General features: G+C 47.0%; 1 protein-coding gene across 1 annotated transcript in view; it reads left to right on the plus strand.

Moving 5' to 3' along the window:
• igsf3 (immunoglobulin superfamily, member 3) overlaps nucleotides 1-21,305 on the plus strand; it is a 468,209-nt gene that overhangs the window by 420,158 nt on the left and 26,746 nt on the right. Inside the window, exon 6 of the mRNA XM_084311321.1 lies at nucleotides 16,911-17,324. Coding sequence (XP_084167447.1) covers nucleotides 16,911-17,324 — 414 coding nt within the window. The remainder of the gene's footprint in view (nucleotides 1-16,910; nucleotides 17,325-21,305) is intronic.

The following is a 21,305-nucleotide window of genomic DNA, read 5'->3' on the forward strand; positions in this document are numbered from 1 at the left end:
AGGGGCGGACCTTCCTACAGGCGATATAGGCGGTCGCCTAGAGCGCCACCCAGAGGGGGGCGCCAAAAAAAAAAAATTTAAAAACATTTTTTTTTAATTTAAAAAAAAAAAAATCTCTGTGCAGTTTTGGCACCCCCCTCTATATCTGCAACCATTATTTTTACATAAAATAAATTCTAACATAAGGGAAAATGAGCCAAAAATCTAAAACGGTCGGTCGGTCTGAGCCTCAGCTTTAGGTGTTCACAGTCAGAACATGCTAGAGCGCTGTGCATTGATGGGTATCGGTCAAGTGGTTATAGAATTGAGCGTTGAGGAAAGAAAGACTAACGTTAGAGAACTATGAAGAGGCAAAAGCCATAAAAAAAAAATTATAAAAAAAAGTAGTGAATCTCGCCTAGGGCGCCAAATGTGCTAGGTCCGCCCCTGTGTGTAACACAATGTCTTTCCTCCCTCTCGTCTCGAGAAAGGCTTTGACACACAATCTCATCCTCCATCCAATTATCCCTCTCAACACACTTGACCCCGGCTGCTTTCCAACTCTTTGAAGTTACCGTGTGACGTGTCTCCTTGTCTACTTACCACAAGTCACACAAACAACGCTTTCATTTGTTTTGCTTCGGGCTTGTTGAATAAAGCAGTACAGCGTGTGGCAGGGAAGCAATAAGAGAGAAAACACTGAGGCTCCTCTTCACTCCTCCTCCTCTTTCATGTCAGAACCCCCCCCCCCCCCGTCTCTGTGTGTTTTGTGGCCGCTGTTTGCTCATATACGTCACGCGATAAATATAAAAGGGTAAATATAGTGTTTGTCTGCAGCACGTGTGGCAATAAGAGCATCCGACGACAGATTGGACGGGGGGGGGGGGGGGGGGTGCTTAATGAGTTTCTTTGTTGACTGACTGGTGGCGTTACGAGCGTAGCAACACGACGCACACGCACGCAGGCTCTCGCACGCAGGCTCTCGCACGCAGGCTCTCGCACGCAGGCTCTCGCACGCAGGCTCTCGCACGCAGGCTCTCGCACGCAGGCTCTCGCACGCAGGCGCTCGCACGCAGGCTCTCGCACGCAGGCTCTCGCACGCAGGCTCTCGCACGCAGGCTCTCGCACGCAGGCTCTCGCACGCAGGCTCTCGCACGCAGGCTCTCGCACGCAGGCGCTCGCACGCAGGCTCTCGCACGCAGGCTCTCGCACGCAGGCTCTCGCACGCAGGCTCTCGCACGCAGGCTCTCGCACGCAGGCTCTCGCACGCAGGCTCTCGCACGCAGGCGCTCGCACGCAGGCTCTCGCACGCAGGCTCTCGCACGCAGGCGCTCGCACGCAGGCGCTCGCACGCAGGCTCTCGCACGCAGGCTCTCGCACGCAGGCTCTCGCACGCAGGCTCTCGCACGCAGGCTCTCGCACGCAAGCGCTCGCACGCAGGCGCTCGCACGCAGGCTCTCGCACGCAGGCTCTCGCACGCAGGCTCTCGCACGCAGGCTCTCGCACGCAGGCTCTCGCACGCAGGCGCTCGCACGCAGGCTCTCGCACGCAGGCTCTCGCACGCAGGCGCTTGCACGCAGGCTCTCGCACATATTCATACGGCGCCTCCGGCGGCTGCGTTTGAGATGGTTATCAGTGGGAAGGCTGTCTCTGGTGCAGGCAAGGGTCTCCCTTCATCTCCCTGACGCCTCCTGAATCTAATTTCAAAAATGTTGTTGATAAAGAGAGAAAAATTGTCTGCTCCATTTTTTTTATTTATTTTTCTTCTTTGAGGAGCCATGATTTGAATGTTGATTAACCGTTTGTTTAATCGTGCCGCCTGGCAATGGAGGAGGCCAGAGCTCTGGCAGCATTTAATTGGGTCTTGGCTCTTCCTGACGGGAGACACAGTGGGCCTCTCTCAGGTACTGTAGCCACGCCCCCTCCATCCTCTCAGGAGATGCTGTTGCCCGGGGCAACCACAGAGTCGTTAGGAGTGGAGCAGAGAGAGGGCGGGGGGGGGGGGGGAGGGGGTGAGAAAGACAGAGAGAGAGAGATCATACCATTTATGTTCAAGGTTAACCTCAAAATGAGTATCTCTCTTGCTCTGTGTCCAATGTCCGATCTGATTGGCTGTCAATCTCCCAGAAGAGGTACAGAAGCCTCAGAGGGACACAATTGTAAAGATTGGTAGGAGGGTTCGCTTGTCTTCATCCTGTGGAGAAAATAAACCCAGCGAAGACTAAATGGAGCACTAGTTGGAGTCTGTTACAGTGCAGTACAACACACACACACACACACACACACACACACACAAAACCCTGTGCAGACACACAGGCGTCGGGCCGGTCTGACGGACACATCCTCTAATGCAGAATGGAGATGACAAGTGTTTCCAATTAGGGATTTGTCTTACTTTGGGGTCAGACCCCTGAGACTCACTAAAGAAACACAGGCTCAGAACAGGCAAACACACTTAACATAGATATTGACAGCCTGCGCTAACAACACAGGCACACACACACACACACACACACACACACACACACACACACACACACACACACACACACACACACACACACACACACACACACACACACACACATGCAGAGGGAAACAGCTCTCTGTTTTGAGGGGAAGTTACGTAGCATATACATACACATGTATGATGAATGGCCTGGTTACTTACAGATGTATGATTGAACAGGTCCCTGCATAATATGCATGCTCTGTCACACACACACACACACACACACACACACACACACACACACACACACACACACACACACACACACACACACACACACACACACACACACCACATACATATGCATATACACATATAAATATGCATATCATACATACATTTGTGTGTGTGTGTACGTACAGTATGTACAGTATTTACAGCCTATGCATTCTGCATTCTCATCAGTAGAAGCCTGGTTGTGTAATGGCATATGAGTACTATGGAGCTGTTCTGAGACCAGTTGTCACTCTCAGCAGGAATAACTTTCATCAGGTGTGCTGTGCTGCACACGTTGAACGCTGTGCCAGGATGATCGCCCCGGGCGGTACAGTGCTCATAATGTCCTTGGTGCGACCCGCCAAGTAGAAAATAATATCTGCTAAAACGCTTGAGTCAACATGCATGAATAAAACGTAAACGTGTTGCCCCCCCTTTGGGAGTGGAATTGTTGTTTTATTTTCCTAATATATACATTGTACTAGCTTCAGTGATTGTGTTTCATGTAAAACACATGTTTCCTTGGTAACGGTGGGTGAGTCACATGGGAAAGTAAACAGGCTATTTCCAGATCCACCTCGGAGGAATTCTAGGTCCTGCAAGATCATTTCAGTCACTTACTGTATGTGGTCCCAGCTAATAGGAATATTCAGATATCGATGATGTTGACAGGTCTGTGAATTCACTTGTCGAAGAACACTAGGTTGTTAAATACTATGTGAAGAAAACTACTAGGTTAATATGACTCCACCTCTCCTCCACCAATTTCCTCCATCTCCTCAAACCTCTCCTCCACAAACTCCCAGCACCTCCTCCACCATCTCCCCACCATCTCCCCCAGCATCTCCTCCACCTCTCCTCAAACCTCTCATCAAACCTCTCCTCCACATCTCCTCAAACATCTCCTCCACCTCTCCTCAAATCTCTCCTCAAACCTCTCCTCCACCTCTCCTCAAACCTCTCCTCAAACCTCTCCTCAAACCTCTCCTCAAACCTCTCCTCCACAAACTCCCAGCACCTCCTCCACCATCTCCCCACCATCTCCCCCAGCATCTCCTCCACCTCTCCTCAAACCTCTAATCAAACCTCTCCTCCACATCTCCTCAAACCTCTCCTCCACCTCTCCTCAAACCTCTCATCAAACCTCTCCTCCACATCTCCTCAAACATCTCCTCCACCTCTCCTCAAATCTCTCCTCAAACCTCTCCTCCACCTCTCCTCAAACCTCTCCTCAAACCTCTCCTCAAACCTCTCCTCAAACCTCTCCTCCACTTCTCCTCCACCTCTCCCCCACCTCTCCTCAAACCTCTCCTCCACTTCTCCACCTCTCCTCAAACCTCTCCTCAAACCTCTCCTCAACCTCTCCTCCACCTCTCCTCCACCTCTCCTCAAACATCTCCTTCACCTCTCCTCAAACCTCTCCTCCACTTCTCCTCCACCTCTCCTCAAACCTCCCATCAAACCTCTCCTCCACATCTCCTCAAACCTCTCCTCCACCTCTCCTCAAACCTCCCCTCCAACCTCTCCCTATGTAGTCTCAATGCACAAGTCAGTCTTTCATCACATGGATTGCATGGATCATGTCCATAGAAAATACACTTGTCAGCATTATCCCTTAATATGTTAAAATATACTTTTCGTTGTCCCTTATATCAAAGTATATTTTCCCCAAATGCATCACTTAGGACTTTTCTACTGCTAGTATTTTCCCCATGTACTTGTGTAGGCCTACTTGTAGGTGAGAATGGATGCCCATCCCAGAAGATGTGGTAGCGGTTGGTGTCCTTATTGTCACCATGATGTGTATGAATGGACATTAAGAGCAGTGCCAAGATACAGCGGCAACGACTGCTTATCAAAATAATAATAATAATAATATCATCAGATTCAATTCATCACTTCTCGCCACAGGTTGATCAGGACGAGCCTGACTACAAGCTGTGTCTCTCTTTCTCTCCCATCTCTCTCTCTCTCCCATATCTCTCTCTCTCTCTCTCTCTCTCTCTCTCTCTCTCTCTCTCCCTCCCTCCCTTCATTCCGTTGTCCTCTCTCTCCTGTGCGAGCGCTTAGTAACAATAAGTTATAATTGTTTTTGATGCTACCTAATGGGCTTGAATAATTAACCTAGTTAGGCTTTGAAAAGGCCTTTCTGTAAACACTGATGTGAGGCAACAGGCTTCCAGCCCCCCCTCCCCCCCCCCCCACTTCTTTCTGCCTGCCGGCGGCGGATTCGCAACTTGAAATGGGAAACGGAGCGAATGTCTTTGTCCTCTGCCAATCCAATTCAGCCCCGGTTCCACTTCAGGAGATTCCGAGGTAATTCCTCCTGCAGGAGAAAATGATTGCCAGGTTTCCGGAGGGGCTCTGCGGTGGTAATTCCGGATGGGGTTATTGTCGAGCTTCCCGAGCGCCCCGTCCCCCTGGCAGGTAGTGAGGCGGCGATGATGACTAATTTGGGGGGAACTCACTCAAGACAGCGTGGCGCGGTGGTCTCATAGCTATGAACATGCATCTTTCAAGCCACACGCCAGCCCATAATGGAAATGCATAAACACACACGCATATGCACAGAGGGAGGGAGAGAGAGAGAGAGACACGCACTCTGACCATTGGCGCGCGTTCACTGATCTGTGGGTGAGGGTGCAATTCCCTGGCGGCAGATGGCCGTGACTCTAGGCAGTCTGTCGTGTGAGGCTTAGGACGAGCTAGGGAGAGCCCTGATAAAAGAGGAGACGTATATCTCTCTCTCCTTTTCTCTATCTCTGCCTTTATCTCTCTCTCTCCCTTTCTAAATTCAATTCAATTCAAAGGGGCTTTATTGACATGGGGAAACGTACGTTTACATTGCCAAAGCAAACAAAACAATCTAACGGACCAGTACAATACAGATGTGCAGGAATATATTATGTGTGATTGGCAGTCTTTATGGTGGTTGTATTCCGTTGGATGTATTTTTCTTGTCACGGCATCTCACAAATATTGCTGCTGTGTTTGCACAGTGTTGTATTTCACTAAGTAGGTGTGGGAGTTTTTTGCGTTATTTGCCATGTTTTCCAAGTCTCTTTGGGTGTTTGCAATTTGTGGGAAGTATATGTCTCTGATGTCTTGGTATAGTGGGCAGTTGTGTAGCTCGGTTTCCACCTCATATTTTGTGCAGTGGGTGCACAGTCTGTCTTCTATGACGTCCTTTCTCGATGGCTGTGCTCGCTGAGTCTGTACCTAGTCAAGGATCTCCCTAGTTTTGGATCAGTCACAGTGCTCAGGTATTCTGCCACTGTGTGCTCTCTGTTTAGGGTCAAATAGCATTCCAATTTGCTCTGGTTTTGGGAGATATCAACGTGGGCCCTATGTGTGTGTCTGTGCTGATCAGGAAATGGATAATCGATTTTTCAGCCCGCTTCTATAGCGTGCATAAGTACACATATACTATCGATAATCTAGCGTTTATTTGAAAACTATTCATAAATAGGCAGAAAAGTTTTTTGTGTATTCCAGTATATTCCAGTAAAGGGCGATTATCACAGAATCTTTATATTTTCCTGAAACTTTAAAAAAAAGTTTTTCAAAATGGTATAAAACGGAAATGAACCGATTAAAAAAAAAATAATCCGTTTCGACAATGTTGACTGCAAACAAGTCATTGATAAGCGACAGCCATATTATACACATAGCCATAATTTAAGATATAGTTTATGCGTTCGCAAATATGAGAGCTCTATCATTGAAGTGGGCGTTGGCACGCACGGGGTTCCGGGGAACCGGACCCGTGGCACGGAAAGTGTTAAGAGCGGTTTTGAATGTGGGTAGGGATTCACATCTTTTTACGGCTGTGGGTAGGGCGTTCCACATTGTTGTGGCATAATTGCGAAATGTGTTTTGTCCCTTGTTTGTGCCGAATCTGGGTTGCACATAATTTGTGGAACTCCCTCTGGTGTTGTGGGCGTGGTATTCACTGACCTTTGGGAAGTATTTCGACTTGTACATGGGTACCTACCTGTGTGATGTAGTGTATCTTGTAGACCAGGCCCATTGCAAGTTGCTGTACTCTGTCGTCTACTCTAAGCCATCCTAGGTAGTCAAAGTGGGCAGGGGTGAGGTGGGTTCTAGGAGTAAGGTCAAGTAGTAGTCTGACCAGTTTGTTTTGTGATGTTTGTAATCTTGTTTTTAGCGCCTTTGAGGTGCTTTGGTACCATGAGGTGCAAGCATAGGCGTAGTACCTTTGAATGAGTGCTCCTGCCAGAGTCTTCAGGGTATTCTTGTTTACCAGAGAGGAGATCCGGTGCAATAATCTAGTTTGTTGGTTGACTTTTTTTATTACATTGGATGCCATTTTGTCACAGGAAAGATTTGATGTGGAAAGAAAGTCTTGCTGAGTTTGTTATTTGATCCGAAGAGAATGGATTCTGTTTTACCCAGGTGTAATGATAGTTTGTTATCAGCGAGCCAGGTGCAGATTCTGCCGAGTTCTGAGCTGAGGGTTTTTTCAACCTGTAACGATAGGTTATGAATATAACCGTAGTTCTATGAGTATTAGTGACACTCGGCGTCAATCTGCACATATCTCACTCCAGTGACGTGCACTGAATAAAAACTTCACAAATGCACCTTTACATACCAGCATCCGTCTGGCCACACCCCCATCTGCTACATACATAAGCAGGGGTGGGGCCACACACTCATCTCCTTCTCAATCATTTCACCACAAGGTAAGATCAAGGGCCGCAGTGGCGTCTAGACGCTGAGTGTCACTAATACTCATAGAACTACGGTTATAACCTATCGTTCTATATCTTATTAGCTGCCGCTCAGCGTCAATCTGCACAACAGGAGCTGAGCGGGAGCTGAAGCTCGACAAATGTACCCCGCTGAGGCCCCCCACAACCATCAGAACCGGGGAGGACCGAGCCCCCCGACCCTCCCTAATGGAGGATACCCCCCCTATTGGAGGACGGGAGGGAGACGGATCCGACCGTGCGAAGAGGAACTCGAGCAACTCAACGCACAGGGTGAGCAGACCGTGGCTTGACCCCACGACTACGCACACGCACAACCCGCATGCCACCAGGGAACGAACGGAAGGAACACACCTCGTTACCGCCCCCAAAATCACGGGGTCAAGAGCAAACTCAACCCCGTGGCAAGGCCGTAGCAGCGGAGTGCGAAGGAAGACCCAGACCCAGAAGGGACTGAATCCCCCCGGAAAAAGGGGGTCCGGAGTGGCCAATGACGCCACAGCATCAAGACCTCACCAGGCGGTCACTAGTGACACCGCCCCCCACATCGCCAGCGTATTCGGACAGGGCCCATCCAAGAGCAGGCCCTTCCCCCCACTAGCACGCCGCCTGGCACACTGACCCTGGCATACTCAGGCAGTCAGCATGGCTGTAACTCGAAGCACTCAAGAGGCTACACTACAGCGGGAGCAGGCAGCGCACCGGGGAGACGACCTCCAGAAGAGGCCGATCCCTCAATCCAGGCAGCAGGCACTTGACCCGAGCCTGGAGCACTGCAAAGGAGACATGCGCCAAATGGGGTCAACTGAAAACAGCACCCCGGCGGAAGGGGCGTATGCTGGCATTGTTTGAGCACCATGTCAAAGCCTCCACCAAAAAATCCCTGACGCTCTAGAGGGGCCGAGGCAGAGAAGGCTGACACGTTTGGCAGACGTCATGAACGTGCAGGGGCACACTCAACCGGGTAACCCGGGAGTTGACTCCGCTCCAACACACCAGGGAATCAACCACCCTCTCCATGGGGTGGTTGTTCCTATAACCCCTCAGGAAAAAACTCAAACACACCTGCGGGTATACACTGGCTATACCGCAGTACAAGTGTTTCAGTTTTCAAAAAGGGGTTATCCCAGGCCTACGGGTCGACGAAAACAACTTCGGACCGGGCCCGGCGGACCAGGAAGCACACAGGGATGCCAGAGGAGTTCTATAAAGACCACCTCAACAGCCCCCTCTCAGCCATGCGTAAGCGGGAGAAGACAGGGGCGAAAAGAATGGAGAACCAAGCCCCTTCATGACAGTACAAGGTACAACATGTACCAAACAACAGTGTCTCCATAACGCCCAACCCTGTGACACCCGGGCCGACCCGGCATTTTTCCCCCTGAAAAAAGCACAAGTCCCTCAGGGTACCAGAACAGAAGATCTGCGTCCCCGGCGGACAACGGGTTAACTGACCTGGACCAGCGTGACCAGAACCAGTCCCGTGCCCTAATCACGCCGACATCCCCAACTCCAGGAGGGGGGGTAGGTACGCGTGTCGATCTAAAGCATTATAGAGGGCGCCACCCAGACGGTCCCATTCGTACCACGCTCAGTGGCCCACCCCAAGGGCGTGAGACCCCTCTACCTATGATTTGATCTATTCCGTTAACATCCCCCAGATATGAACAAGAATTTGTTGAGACAAACCTAGTAAACTGGCGCTCGGAAGAGACCAACTCCATCCCAGTTGCCCTATAAAAACGCAGTTTTAATAACGAGCAACCAAGGCGCACCAGCCTCATGCGTGATTCCTATCAGAAACACCCAGAGCCAGCACTATGTATGCGTCGAGACCCAAAACACATCAATGGATAGTCTAACAAGACACCAGACACCGTTCCTCCAAGCCGCCTGGGGAACGACAAGAAGCCGCTTTTTTAATTTTACATTTTTCAGAAAAAATAATACAGACATGGGTCCCATGCGACGCGGCTGAGGGAAACACCACCCCGTCAACCACACTTCATAAGAGGGGACGGTAAGCGACGTACCCCTATGACGGGGGGAAACCCATGACTCAACAGACCTGTAAGGCGAGGAGTCAGGGAAACCCTAAACAATACCCCGTCCACCTACTCCAAAAAGGAGAGGACGGGGAACCCCCAGAGAGACTTCCCACGCGAGCTGTATAGATTGAAAAGAAATATTGCAACATTGAGCTATGTAACACTTGGGTTAGGACTCTCCGAGGAGGAGGCTCTGAACCAATACACACTCAATAATAGAATTGAATCGAATACACATACAATAGAGCAGAACTCCTTTTTGAAGTTCTTCTACTTAGGGCTGGGCGATATGACCAAAAACGTTATCGCGATAAAATTATAAAATTATTTTCATATAATTCGATATCGATAATTATCGTCGATATAATGTCTGTCAAGTTTAATTAACTTCTTATGCTGCTGCGAATGTCTCGAGTCGAGTTGATGTCGTCATCAGTCCGCGCACGTTAGCAGTTAGCCGACAAGCGGAATATCTCATGACAATGTAATAAATATGACACTAAAATACTCTCTTCCGCCACAATACATTGCAACAACGTCCACTGTCTACCCACACTACTATAAACGTGGCCTCAGAATTCACGCCACACACATACTCGGCACGTAAATATATAAAACATCGCCGTGCAAGCTAGTTAACCTAGCCAGCCTGTTGCTACTAAGCGGTGTATTCCATGACAATGTGCTAAATATAACACTAAAATACTCTCTTCCGTCACAATATATTGAAACGACGTCCACTGTATACCCACACTACTATAAACGTGGCCTCAGAATTCACGCCACACACATACTCGGCACGTAAATATATAAAACATCGCCGTGCAAGCTAATTAGCCTAGCAAGCTTTGTTGTTGAGTGAGTCCTACCTCTCTACCCAGAGGTGCAGCGCGGGTCTCCTTCGCTCTCTGCCATCTCCTTCACCGATTGGTTGTTAGTGCGTGCTCATATCCAAGCTTGGAAAATCGATATATCGAAACTTTGCGACCACGTTTCATGTTTATTTCGAGGAAATAATTTATCGCAATAGTTATCGTTATCGTTTTATCGCCCAGCCCTAGAAACTCGCTCAGTGACATACTCTATGGCGGGGGAATTTCCACGGTGCACACGCCCAATCTTTCAGGGCGTGGGACCAGGAAACTCCCCCCCCCCCCCTAGCCTAGTGAACACAACAAGCTAGCGCCGCAGCTAACAGCTGACTGGCTAACAGTAGGCCACAAACTAGCACACCAGCTAAGCAGCTATCACCTGAACTGTACACAACGACATAACAAGCCACACTTCAGACAGGCCACCGCCTGAAACCCTCCTCATCCTAAGAGAGAAGAGAAAAAGAAATGTCAAACACAGTTTTCAACAGTGATTTACCAGACATACAGCGGAGTCGGCACAATTCCCATACGGGCTGCAGCCGACTTGAGCATGGAACTACCGATAAAGAAGATCCATACCCACATTTCCTCGTGTTTTAGGGTGTACTCTCACATTCATGTGAAAGATGGGGCCTGCACGGGACAGAGAAGCATCCGCTTGTCCAGAGAATCCCGGGTTCAAACCAGGTCGTGGTCGCGGCCCACTAGTTTGACCATCATGGGCGTCAGACCAGGACCCTCCGTCCGCCGCCTAAGAGGCCAAGCAGAGGACCCCAATCTGGGGCCGGCCTTCGTAAAATTGTCAGCTAACCCACATAGCATTAGCAGACAACTGGCGCTCGCAAGCAAAACAGTACTCACCCAGCTCGGAAGCAACCAGTTTCTCACAACAGCCGGTGCCTCCCACAGTCCAGCTGTATAACCGGAGGTTCAATACCTATCCAGCCGCAGCAAGGAGGACTGCAGGTGGGGAGTATATCAGCGACGCGAGCCCCTAATACGAAAAAGCCGGTGGAGGTCAGAATGATCATCATCTTCCAGACACTCCAGTGACGAAGACATTATCGCCGTATTTTCTCAAATAGTGAGAGAGAAAATAAAGATATAACGTCAACGTATCTCCTTGTTCCTTTCTTCAGCTAAATACTTTCTTTCCCACGTCAAGTGATTGGTATACAGGCACTCTCTTGGGGTGAAATTTGAGAAGGAGATGAGTGTGTGGCCCCACCCCTGCTTATGTAGGTAGCAGATGGGGGTGTGGCCAGACGGATGCTGGTATGTAAAGGTGCATTTGTGAAGTTTTTATTCAGTGCACGTCACTGGAGTGAGATATGTGCAGATTGACGCTGAGCGGCAGCTAATACGATATAGAACTTGTTCTTGTCAGAGACCAGCAGGGCTGAGTCGTCCGCAAACAAGAACAAGTTGCAGTCACAAGCTGACGACATGAATTTGCATAAATTAGGAACAGTAGCGGTCCTAGTATAAATACAATGTGGTTCAAACTGTTTTCTATCCAGTTTAATTGTAGATGTTTAATTAAAATGTCAGTATTGTTCAGTTTTTGGTTTGACGTAGGCCTCTCTCAGTCCAGTGGTACTTACACCGTTATAACTCCAACAAAGCACTAGTCCTCGAGTGTGCCCCTGTGTCCTAGGTTTTCTAGGTCCTTTCATGTAATTTTGTCCAAAAACAAGTCTTAATTCCAGATTCCCGGATGTGTGGTGTGAAAATTATTATTACACTCACGGACCTATATGTTACCGCTGAAAGCCATACTGAGACCCAGAGAGTGCAGTACCGGCCAGATCCTGCTAGGTGGCAGTATCGCCCACCCTTTGAAACCCTGTTCCAGACTGTGTGTCACATCTAATGTCGTCCGGGCAAGTCCAACGCTTCACCCAAGCAACGTGAAACACGTCTAGCACACTCGATCCATAAGTTGTGCCAAATTATGTCCGGGACCAGATGGACATCAATGCTGGAAATCGTGATCAGACAATTGGAATATTCTTTTTGGAATAACCCCGATCAAAAGTAAGGACTATCTGACGTCAATTCCACCTTGACCCTACAATGATTCATATCGATCCAGCCGATCAGCGTGTGTGGTGTTCAAAACGAATGTCGTTACTGGCGATCAGAGCATTAAAAAACTACCCCCCCCCCCCCCCCCCCTTTCATGCATTCATGATGAAACATAATACCTATTATATACCTTTGATTTGGAAATAGTAGCGTGTCCGGCGAGCAACGCGAACGCTTTTAGCAAAATTCACATATCGCTCCATAACAGTTACCAGGAATTAGCCAGGATCACTCTGAAACTATACAATATTCACCCCGGGATAACACGCGAACGTATACATGAAATAATTTAGTCTTTTTCACATGTTGAACGAGGGATAGTTAATGTCAAATGAGCCATAGTATTGTCTCCATAGCTATAATATAGAATATAGATATAGCCCTGCAAACACTGCGACGCACAGTGAACATCCCTCTCTCTGGTGGCCCATTGAGTACAAGGGTAACTAAAACGGCTGGCGCTGAAAGTGTTGAGGGGAGAAGTACGGCTCTGATTTATAAAACCTGTTTGAGTTCACTCTTGAAAAGCTAGGGAGAGCTCTAATAAAAGAGGAGAAATATCTCTCTCTCTATTTCTTTCCATTTCTCCCCCTCTCTCTCTCCCTTTATCTCTCTTTCTCCCCCCCTCTCTATGTCTCTCTCTCTCTCTCTCTCTCTCCCTCTCTATCTCTCTCTCTCTCTCTCCCTCCCTCTCCCTCTCCCTCTCTCTCTCTCTCTCTCTCTCTCTCTCTCTCTCTCTCTCTCTCTCACTGGACAACAGCAGACTAGTAGCCAGGGAGGCTAGAGAAATCTTGAGAAAGGAGGAGGAGGGGATGGAGAAAGAGAGAGAGTTGAAATGGCAGAGCGGTCTCATGTCGTGTGTTAATGTGAAGAGGAATGTTTAATGAGAACACAAGCTAGCCATCACCGTGGTCCCCACTGTTAACCCTTTCACTGCCGCACTACCAAAACGGTTAACCCCGGTTAACGGTTAACGGCGACCGTCGGTTGTGTGATAGTAAAGGGTTAACCTTTCGTGTCGTGTGGCAGTGAAAGGGTCAATGACTTGAATTAAGTTTCTGCCTCTGTGTGTTACAGTTGAGCTGTGTATCTTTTCATTTGGGGGGGGGGGGGGGGGGGTTAAATTGAAGGATTTTGTGGGAACTAGGCTGGTGTTACTGTTGGGCTGTCAACTCTCTAAAGTAACTACATTAGCTCCCTTTTTAAAACGCGGGGCTTGTGGTGTCAGTTGTGCTCTAGCCTGTGTGTGTGTGTGTGTGTGTGTGTGTGTGTGTGTGTGTGTGTGTGTGTGTGTGTGTGTGTGTGTGTGTGTGTGTGTGTGTGTGTGTGTGTGTGTGTGTGTGTGTGTGTGTGTGTGTGTGTGTGTGTGTGTGTGTGTGTGTGTGTGTGTGTGTGTGTGTGTGTGTGTGTGTGTGTGTGTGTGCTTATACAGGTGTGTTTTGTATGCAAGTACATGCCCCCTAATTTATGTGTGAGTGTGCATGTATATAGGTGTGTATTTTGTATATGACTAAGCCCCCTAATATACTGAATAGAATAGAATATAAATACTTTTATTATCCCGTGGGAAATTTGACACTGAAAATCGTTCAACGTTTAAACATTTAGACGGGACGGGTCACGAATTAGAATAATAACACAAATCAAATCAAGTTGCCTAGGATAAGAGTAGAGTAAAATAGAATAAAAATGAAATAAAATATACAGAAATAAATACAGTAAAAATATACTGAGCATGGGGGAAGGGGGGGGGGGTACAGGTAGTAAAAAACAACACAGCAGTGTAAACAATTTGGCTAGTTGCGGCCTCCTGCCACTATGGAGCTGCCGCTCTGTGCTCAGTGATGCAGTGAGGCACAGTGATGCAGTGTATAGTCTGATGGCTGTTGGAATGAAGGACTTCCTGTGCCGTTCAGTGCTGCATTTGGGTAGTGTGAGCCTAGCACTGAACATGCTCATCCTGTGTGTGTGTGTGTGTGTGTGTGTGTGTGTGTGTGTGTGTGTGTGTGTGTGTGTGTGTGTGTGTGTGTGTGTGTGTGTGTGTGTGTGTGTGTGTGTGTGTGTGTGTGTGTGTGTGTGTGTGTGTGTGTGTGTGTGTGTGTGTGTGTGTGTGTGTGTGTGTGTGTGTGTGTGTGTGTGTGTGTGTATTAGGGATGCTCGATATTGGCTTTTTAACCGATACCGATATTCCGATATTGTCCAACTCTTAATTTCCGATACCGATACCGATACCGATATCAACCGATACCGATATATGCAGGGTTTCCCCCCAAAAAAACTGAATAATTTCAGGTAACTAATAATTTCACTGGATGCATTCAAAAGGCTTTCTAAATGTAAGCATTATCTGTGCAAAATATGATCATTAAAAAATAGGGATGTCCGATATTATCGGCCGACCGATATTATCGGCCGATATCGGCAGTAAAATGTGATATCGGAAAATATCGGTATCGGTTAAAAAAAAAAAAAAAAAATGTTTTACATTTATTTAACCTTTATTTACCCAGGCAAGCAAGTAAGAACCAATTCTTATTTTATTTATTGTCAAAAGTATGCATGTTGGTTTAATTCAACAACAAGAGATATGTAATGTTAATTTTTACTTTTTTAATTATCATATTTTGCACAGATAATGCTTACATTTAGAAAGCCTTTTGAATGCATCCAGTGAAATTATTAATTACCTGAAATTATTCAGTTTTTTTGGGGGGAAACCCTGCATATATCGGTATCGGTTGATATCGGTATCGGTATCGAAATTAAGAGTTGGACAATATCGGAAAATATCGGTATCGGTAAAAAAGCCAATATCGAGCATCCCTATTAAAAAAGTAAAAATTAACATTACATATCTCTTGTTGTTGAATTAAACCAACATGCATACTTTTGACAATAAATAAAATAAGAATTGGTTCTTACTTGCTTGCCTGGGTAAGTAAAGGTTAAATAAATGTAAAAAAAAAAAAAAAAAAAAAAATTTACCGATACCGATATTTTCCGATATCACATTTTACTGCCGATATCGGCCGGAATATCGGACATCCCTAGTGTGTATATGTTCCGTTGTCTCGCTCTAACCCCCCCCCCCCGTCAGTGTACTGAATCTGTGGTCACACCTCATGTATCTGCAGCTAATCCAATCACACACCTGATGTCTCTGTAACCAATCCAGTCACAGAGGCCCCCCAGGGCCCCGCCCCCAGCCTTACAGCTCCACCCACCCTGACGGCTCAATGTGCCTCTCTCTCTCTCTCTCTCTCTCTCTCTCTCTCTCTCTCTCTCTCTCACTCTCACTCTCACTCTCTCTCTCTCTCTCTCTCTCTCTCTCTCACTATCTCTCTCTCACTCTCTCTCACTCTCTCACTATCACTCTCTCTCTCACTCTCACACTCTCTCTCTCACTCTCACTCTCACTCTCTCTCTCTCTCACTCTCACTCTCTCTATCTCACTCTCACTCTCACTCTCTCTCTCTCTCTCTCTCTCTCTCTCTCTCTCTCTCTCTCTCTCTCACTCTCACTCTCACTCTATCTATCTCTCTCACTCTCTCTCTATCTCTCACTCTCACTCTCACTCTCACTCTCTCTCTCTCTCACTCTCACTCCCCCCCCCCCCCCCCCCTCAGAGGAAAAGGGGAGCCGTTTTCTAATGTTTCTGTGAAGATACTCACGCATTCATTCTAGATGTGGCCTTTTTTTTTACCCTAATATCCATTCATCCATGTTTAATTATCACTATACTTCCTAAAGAGTATTTTGTAGACAGGCAGGCAGGCAGGCAGATAGATAGATAATCAGCTCATACAACCTTTCTCTCTCTCTGCCTCTCTCTCTCTCCCTCTATCTCCCCCTCACTCTCTATCTCCCCTCTCTCCATATCATCCTCCCTCTCGCTTTCCTGTTTACACTGTTTATTTTCCCTCATCTTTTTATATTCAGAGATAATTATATTGTTTGCGATGTTTATTTCTTCTCATGTTTTTGTATTCGGGTCTAAATTGTATTGCCTATATTTCTGTCTTTCTTCTATTACTCTGCCCATGCCTGTACCCCCCCCCCCCTCCCCCTCCCCCATGCTGCTATGATGCCAGAATTTCCCCCAAGGGGATCAATAAAGGAATATCTTATCTATTTTATCTTACATGCATCATACCTACTTCCATCTATACATCCACCCTCTCCTCGCTTCACACACACATCCATCCATGTTGCTACATCTCTGCTCTCACCCCGTCCTCTCTTGCCTTATTCCTTCCTCTCTGTATGTCTCTCCATCCACCCCTTCCCCCATCACACAAACACACACACTCCCACTGTCTGTCCTACAGGCGCTCTGTCACAGAAGAGAAATGACATCGTAATGTGTATATAACCCGTCACCAGCGTTCATCCTCCTGTATCCAGCGGAATGACTGTTGACTCTCCTTCTCTCCTCCTCCTCCTCTCTCCTTCCTCACAGTGAGCAAGCTGAAGGTGCAGAAGACCAACCAGTCCCACGTCTACCTGGAGGACAGCCGGGTGAGGATCAACTGCTCCGTCGCCGCCCAGACCGGCCAGGATTCCCAGCATGCCGTGCTGTGGTACGTGCGGCGCGCCGCCGCCGGCGCGGAAGCGGACGAGCTGCTGCTGCGCATCGAGCGCTCGGGGGCCTTCGAGTACGGCGCCTACGCCGAGGAGGAGAAGCTGAGGCGGCGGACGCAGGCGGAGAGGCTGTCGCCCAGGCTGTACGCACTGACGCTGAACCGGGCGGAGAGCGGCGACTCTGGGACGTACTACTGCCTGGTGGAGGAGTGGCTCTGCGACCCAGACGGGGCCTGGTACAGACTGTCCCAGGACGCTTCAGGGTTCACCCAGGTGCTGGTCAAACAACCAGGTGAGCAGGCAGAGAGAGAGAGATATATACAGTATTTATCTATCTATCTATCTATCTATCTATCTATCTATCTATCTATCTATCTATCTATCTATCTATCTATCTATCTATCTATCTATCTATCTATCTATCTATCTATCTATCTATCTACTCTATCTATCTACCTATCTACCTATCTACCTATCTGAGAAAGGGGGCATATAAAGACAGAGAGAGACACAAATGCCACCTTTTGGAACAAGAGGCGTGTAACATTTAGCGTGGTTACATTAGAAAGCACCCTGTGAAATGAAAGCTCTAACTACAGTATACTCCAGTTCAGGGACACTAGACAGCAGAGTGTGAAATGAAAGCTCTAACTACAGTATACTCCAGTTCAGGGACACTAGACAGCAGAGTGTGAAATGAAAGCTCTAACTACAGTATACTCCAGTTCAGGGACACGAGACAGCAGAGTGTGAAATGAAAGCTCTAACTACAGTATACTCCAGTTCAGGGACACTAGACGGCAGAGTGTGAAATGAAAGCTCTAACTACAGTATACTCCAGTTCAGGGACACGAGACAGCAGAGTGTGAAATGAAAGCTCTAACTACAGTATACTCCAGTTCAGGGACACTAGACAGCAGAGTGTGAAATGAAAGCTCTAACTACAGTATACTCCAGTTCAGGGACACTAGACAGCAGAGTGTGAAATGAAAGCTCTAACTACAGTATACTCCAGTTCAGGGACACTAGACAGCAGAGTGTGAAATGAAAGCTCTAACTACAGTATACTCCAGTTCAGGGACACTAGACAGCAGAGTGTGAAATGAAAGCTCTAACTACAGTATACTCCAGTTCAGGGACACTAGACGGCAGAGTGTGAAATGAAAGCTCTAACTACAGTATACTCCAGTTCAGGGACACTAGACAGCAGAGTGTGAAATGAAAGCTCTAACTACAGTATACTCCAGTTCAGGGACACTAGACGGCAGAGTGTGAAATGAAAGCTCTAACTACAGTATACTCCAGTTCAGGGACACTAGACAGCAGAGTGTGAAATGAAAGCTCTAACTACAGTATACTCCAGTTCAGGGACACTAGACGGCAGAGTGTGAAATGAAAGCTCTAACTACAGTATACTCCAGTTCAGGGACACGAGACAGCAGAGTGTGAAATGAAAGCTCTAACTACAGTATACTCCAGTTCAGGGACACTAGACAGCAGAGTGTGAAATGAAAGCTCTAACTACAGTATCCTCCAGTTCAGGGACACGAGACAGCAGAGTGTGAAATGAAAGCTCTAACTACAGTATCCTCCAGTTCAGGGACACGAGACAGCAGAGTGTGAAATGAAAGCTCTAACTGTCCTCCACTAGACAGCCGATTTAAACACATTACAGTTCAAACATTTAAACCTTCACCAGGTTGACGAAATTTAGATTTGCAAACAAAAAGTGCCCTAACTAGTATCCATCTGTCCCCTATTGCAGGGAGCAAGACCCGTTTTGTGTATAACTTTTAACCATCAGTCCCTCCCTGCAGGCCAACGGCTGCCACCCTGGGCACCAAGTGTTGTCCTCAGTGCCTGATTGAGACCAGCTGTGGTTAAACAAATGTACAGTATGGGTCTGATAGGTACTCTGTAAAAAGTAGATGCTTAAAGTTGAGTACTTGGAATCTGTTAGGAGGCCGTGCACTTGCACTTTGTGACGCTGTCTCTCTTCTGAAATGGCTGCTTGTAATAACATGGTTGCCTGTGTTCATTTTCCCCAATATGCTATTCACTAGAAGTTGGCACAATGAGATAATAAAAATTACTATTCCTTTTATGTTATCTACCCACTGCAGTATAGCTAGTTATGGAATTATGGACTTAATCATTATACCGTCAAGGATCCATGCAAAGGTATGTGTTTGTGTGGTCGCCCCACAGCAGGGAAACCGCAGCTCCTACTCCGGCCCCAGATACTGTCCTCGTCTCTGACTGAGACTGTTGTACTTAATAAACACATTTGCCTCTTCTAGTTCAGCCCCCCCCCCCCCGCCTCGCCCTCCTTCTCTAAACCTAAACCCCCCTCTCCCCTCCTCCATCTATCCCTCTCCTCTCCCGCCCCCCACCTGCTCCCCCATCGACCACCACCACCCGCTCCACCCTTGGGGGTCCATCTGGCTCTCTGATGACCTCATCGGCGTCCACCTGCCCCCCCGGGCAGAGCTCGGGTGGGCGAGCGGGAGCAGGGTGCCACCCCCACTGCCAGCTGGCTTACTGTACGCGACGAGACGGAGCCTGGCAGAGAAGAGGAGCCGAAACCCAGCGTAGAGAAAACCTCAAAGGCTCTCGATGCCACCGGACCTCGGGTAACTTCACTTGGAAGCCCTTTGAGGTGACAGTATATTAGTTGCGGCAGGTTTTGTAAGAACATCGTGACACATTTGCAGAGAATGCCAAGCTCTGCCTTTCCATATGATATTCCATATCTCTGTATTTCCCCTTATAGCTCCTCATACCATCATCTCAGACCTCCACACCTCCCCTATAGCTCATCATAGAGAGAGAGAGAGAGACAGAGAGACAGAGAGACAGACTCTTTAATTTAAACAGTGAAGTGGACACTAGGGCTGCACGATTTTGGGAAAATATATAATTGCGATTTTTCGGACAGATATTGTGATTGCGATAAAATTTGCGATTATTATAGATATATATATTTTTTAGTGCTGTCAGGCGATTACAAAAATTAATCTAATTAATTACAGGATTTGTAATTAATTAATCTAATTAATCGCATTTTAATCGCATAACCATTTTATGCCTGATATTCTATATTCTATAATCATATTTCAAATGGCATGTGTCCGGGTGGCAGAATTCAGTACTGTATCTACAAAACCTTCTGTTTAATCATCTTCCATCTATTAATTTGCTTAGATTTTTCAGGTCTGGTCAATTTGAGCATGGTGTTATTCACAGTCAAAGATAAAAAAAAAAATTATTGATATTCTCATTTGGTTCATTACAATTTACTCAAAATAAAATTTTCATTCAATCAATCACCGCACAGATTGATTGATTGAATGAAAATGTTATTAACAGATTGCAGAATGGGTACAATACAGTACGGCACACAATTGTTAAGGGGATGCAGACCAGAGAAAGACTTTCGTCTTGTTTACATCAGGGTCCCCCATTTTTAATTCATAATGAATTGTAAGTAAGGGTGCAACTTGCACCGTGCAATCCATTCTTTGTGGATCTAGCCCACAGTATTTCTGACACTGGGAATACATTCCCTGAGATTCATAGATGTCCCTAGAATCAGATACCAAGAACATGCAAATGGGCCATAATATTAAAAATAAAACGTCTGTAAATGTGTATTCTACATTCTTATCGAATGAATGAGATACAAAAAAAATATTATAAAAAAAAAAAAATTGTAATTAATTTTGAGTTAATTTTCATAACGCGATAATTTGCTGTGTAATTAATTAATCTAATTAACGCGATAAACTGACTGCCCTAATATTTTTTAAAGCAGCCCAACAGAGGTTTATTGTAAAATGCGGCTTCTGGCCTCTACGCGGTGGTTCTGCTCGGGACACCGAGCCTGGAAATGTTTCTTTTTTACCTGGGAATCGATACCGGTACCCAAAGGTACCCTTTATCAGTACTCTCTGAAGTCTAAACTTCACACAATCTAAAACCCCTCCCTACCTCCCTCTCACAAACCGTTCCTACAACCTTTTTTGTATCTATTATAATTTGTTGATGTTTAAATATCGACATTATCTGGAAATCCTCAGTAAATACTATCAAACTCCTCTGATGTCATCTGGTCTTTCCAAAGACCAGAGATGGGACGCGTGCACACGCACACACACACACAGAAATGGAGAATGGCTTAAATTATTTTAGAATATTTCAGCTAATGAAGTTAAATGTTTATTATCATCAACTATCCAGTTCGTTTGTATAGTGCAAGGTTTTGCTACTTAAA

The sequence above is a fragment of the Notolepis coatsorum genome (assembly GCF_963971535.1).
Source record: "Notolepis coatsorum genome assembly, chromosome: 3".
Taxonomy (NCBI): domain Eukaryota; kingdom Metazoa; phylum Chordata; class Actinopteri; order Aulopiformes; family Paralepididae; genus Notolepis; species Notolepis coatsorum.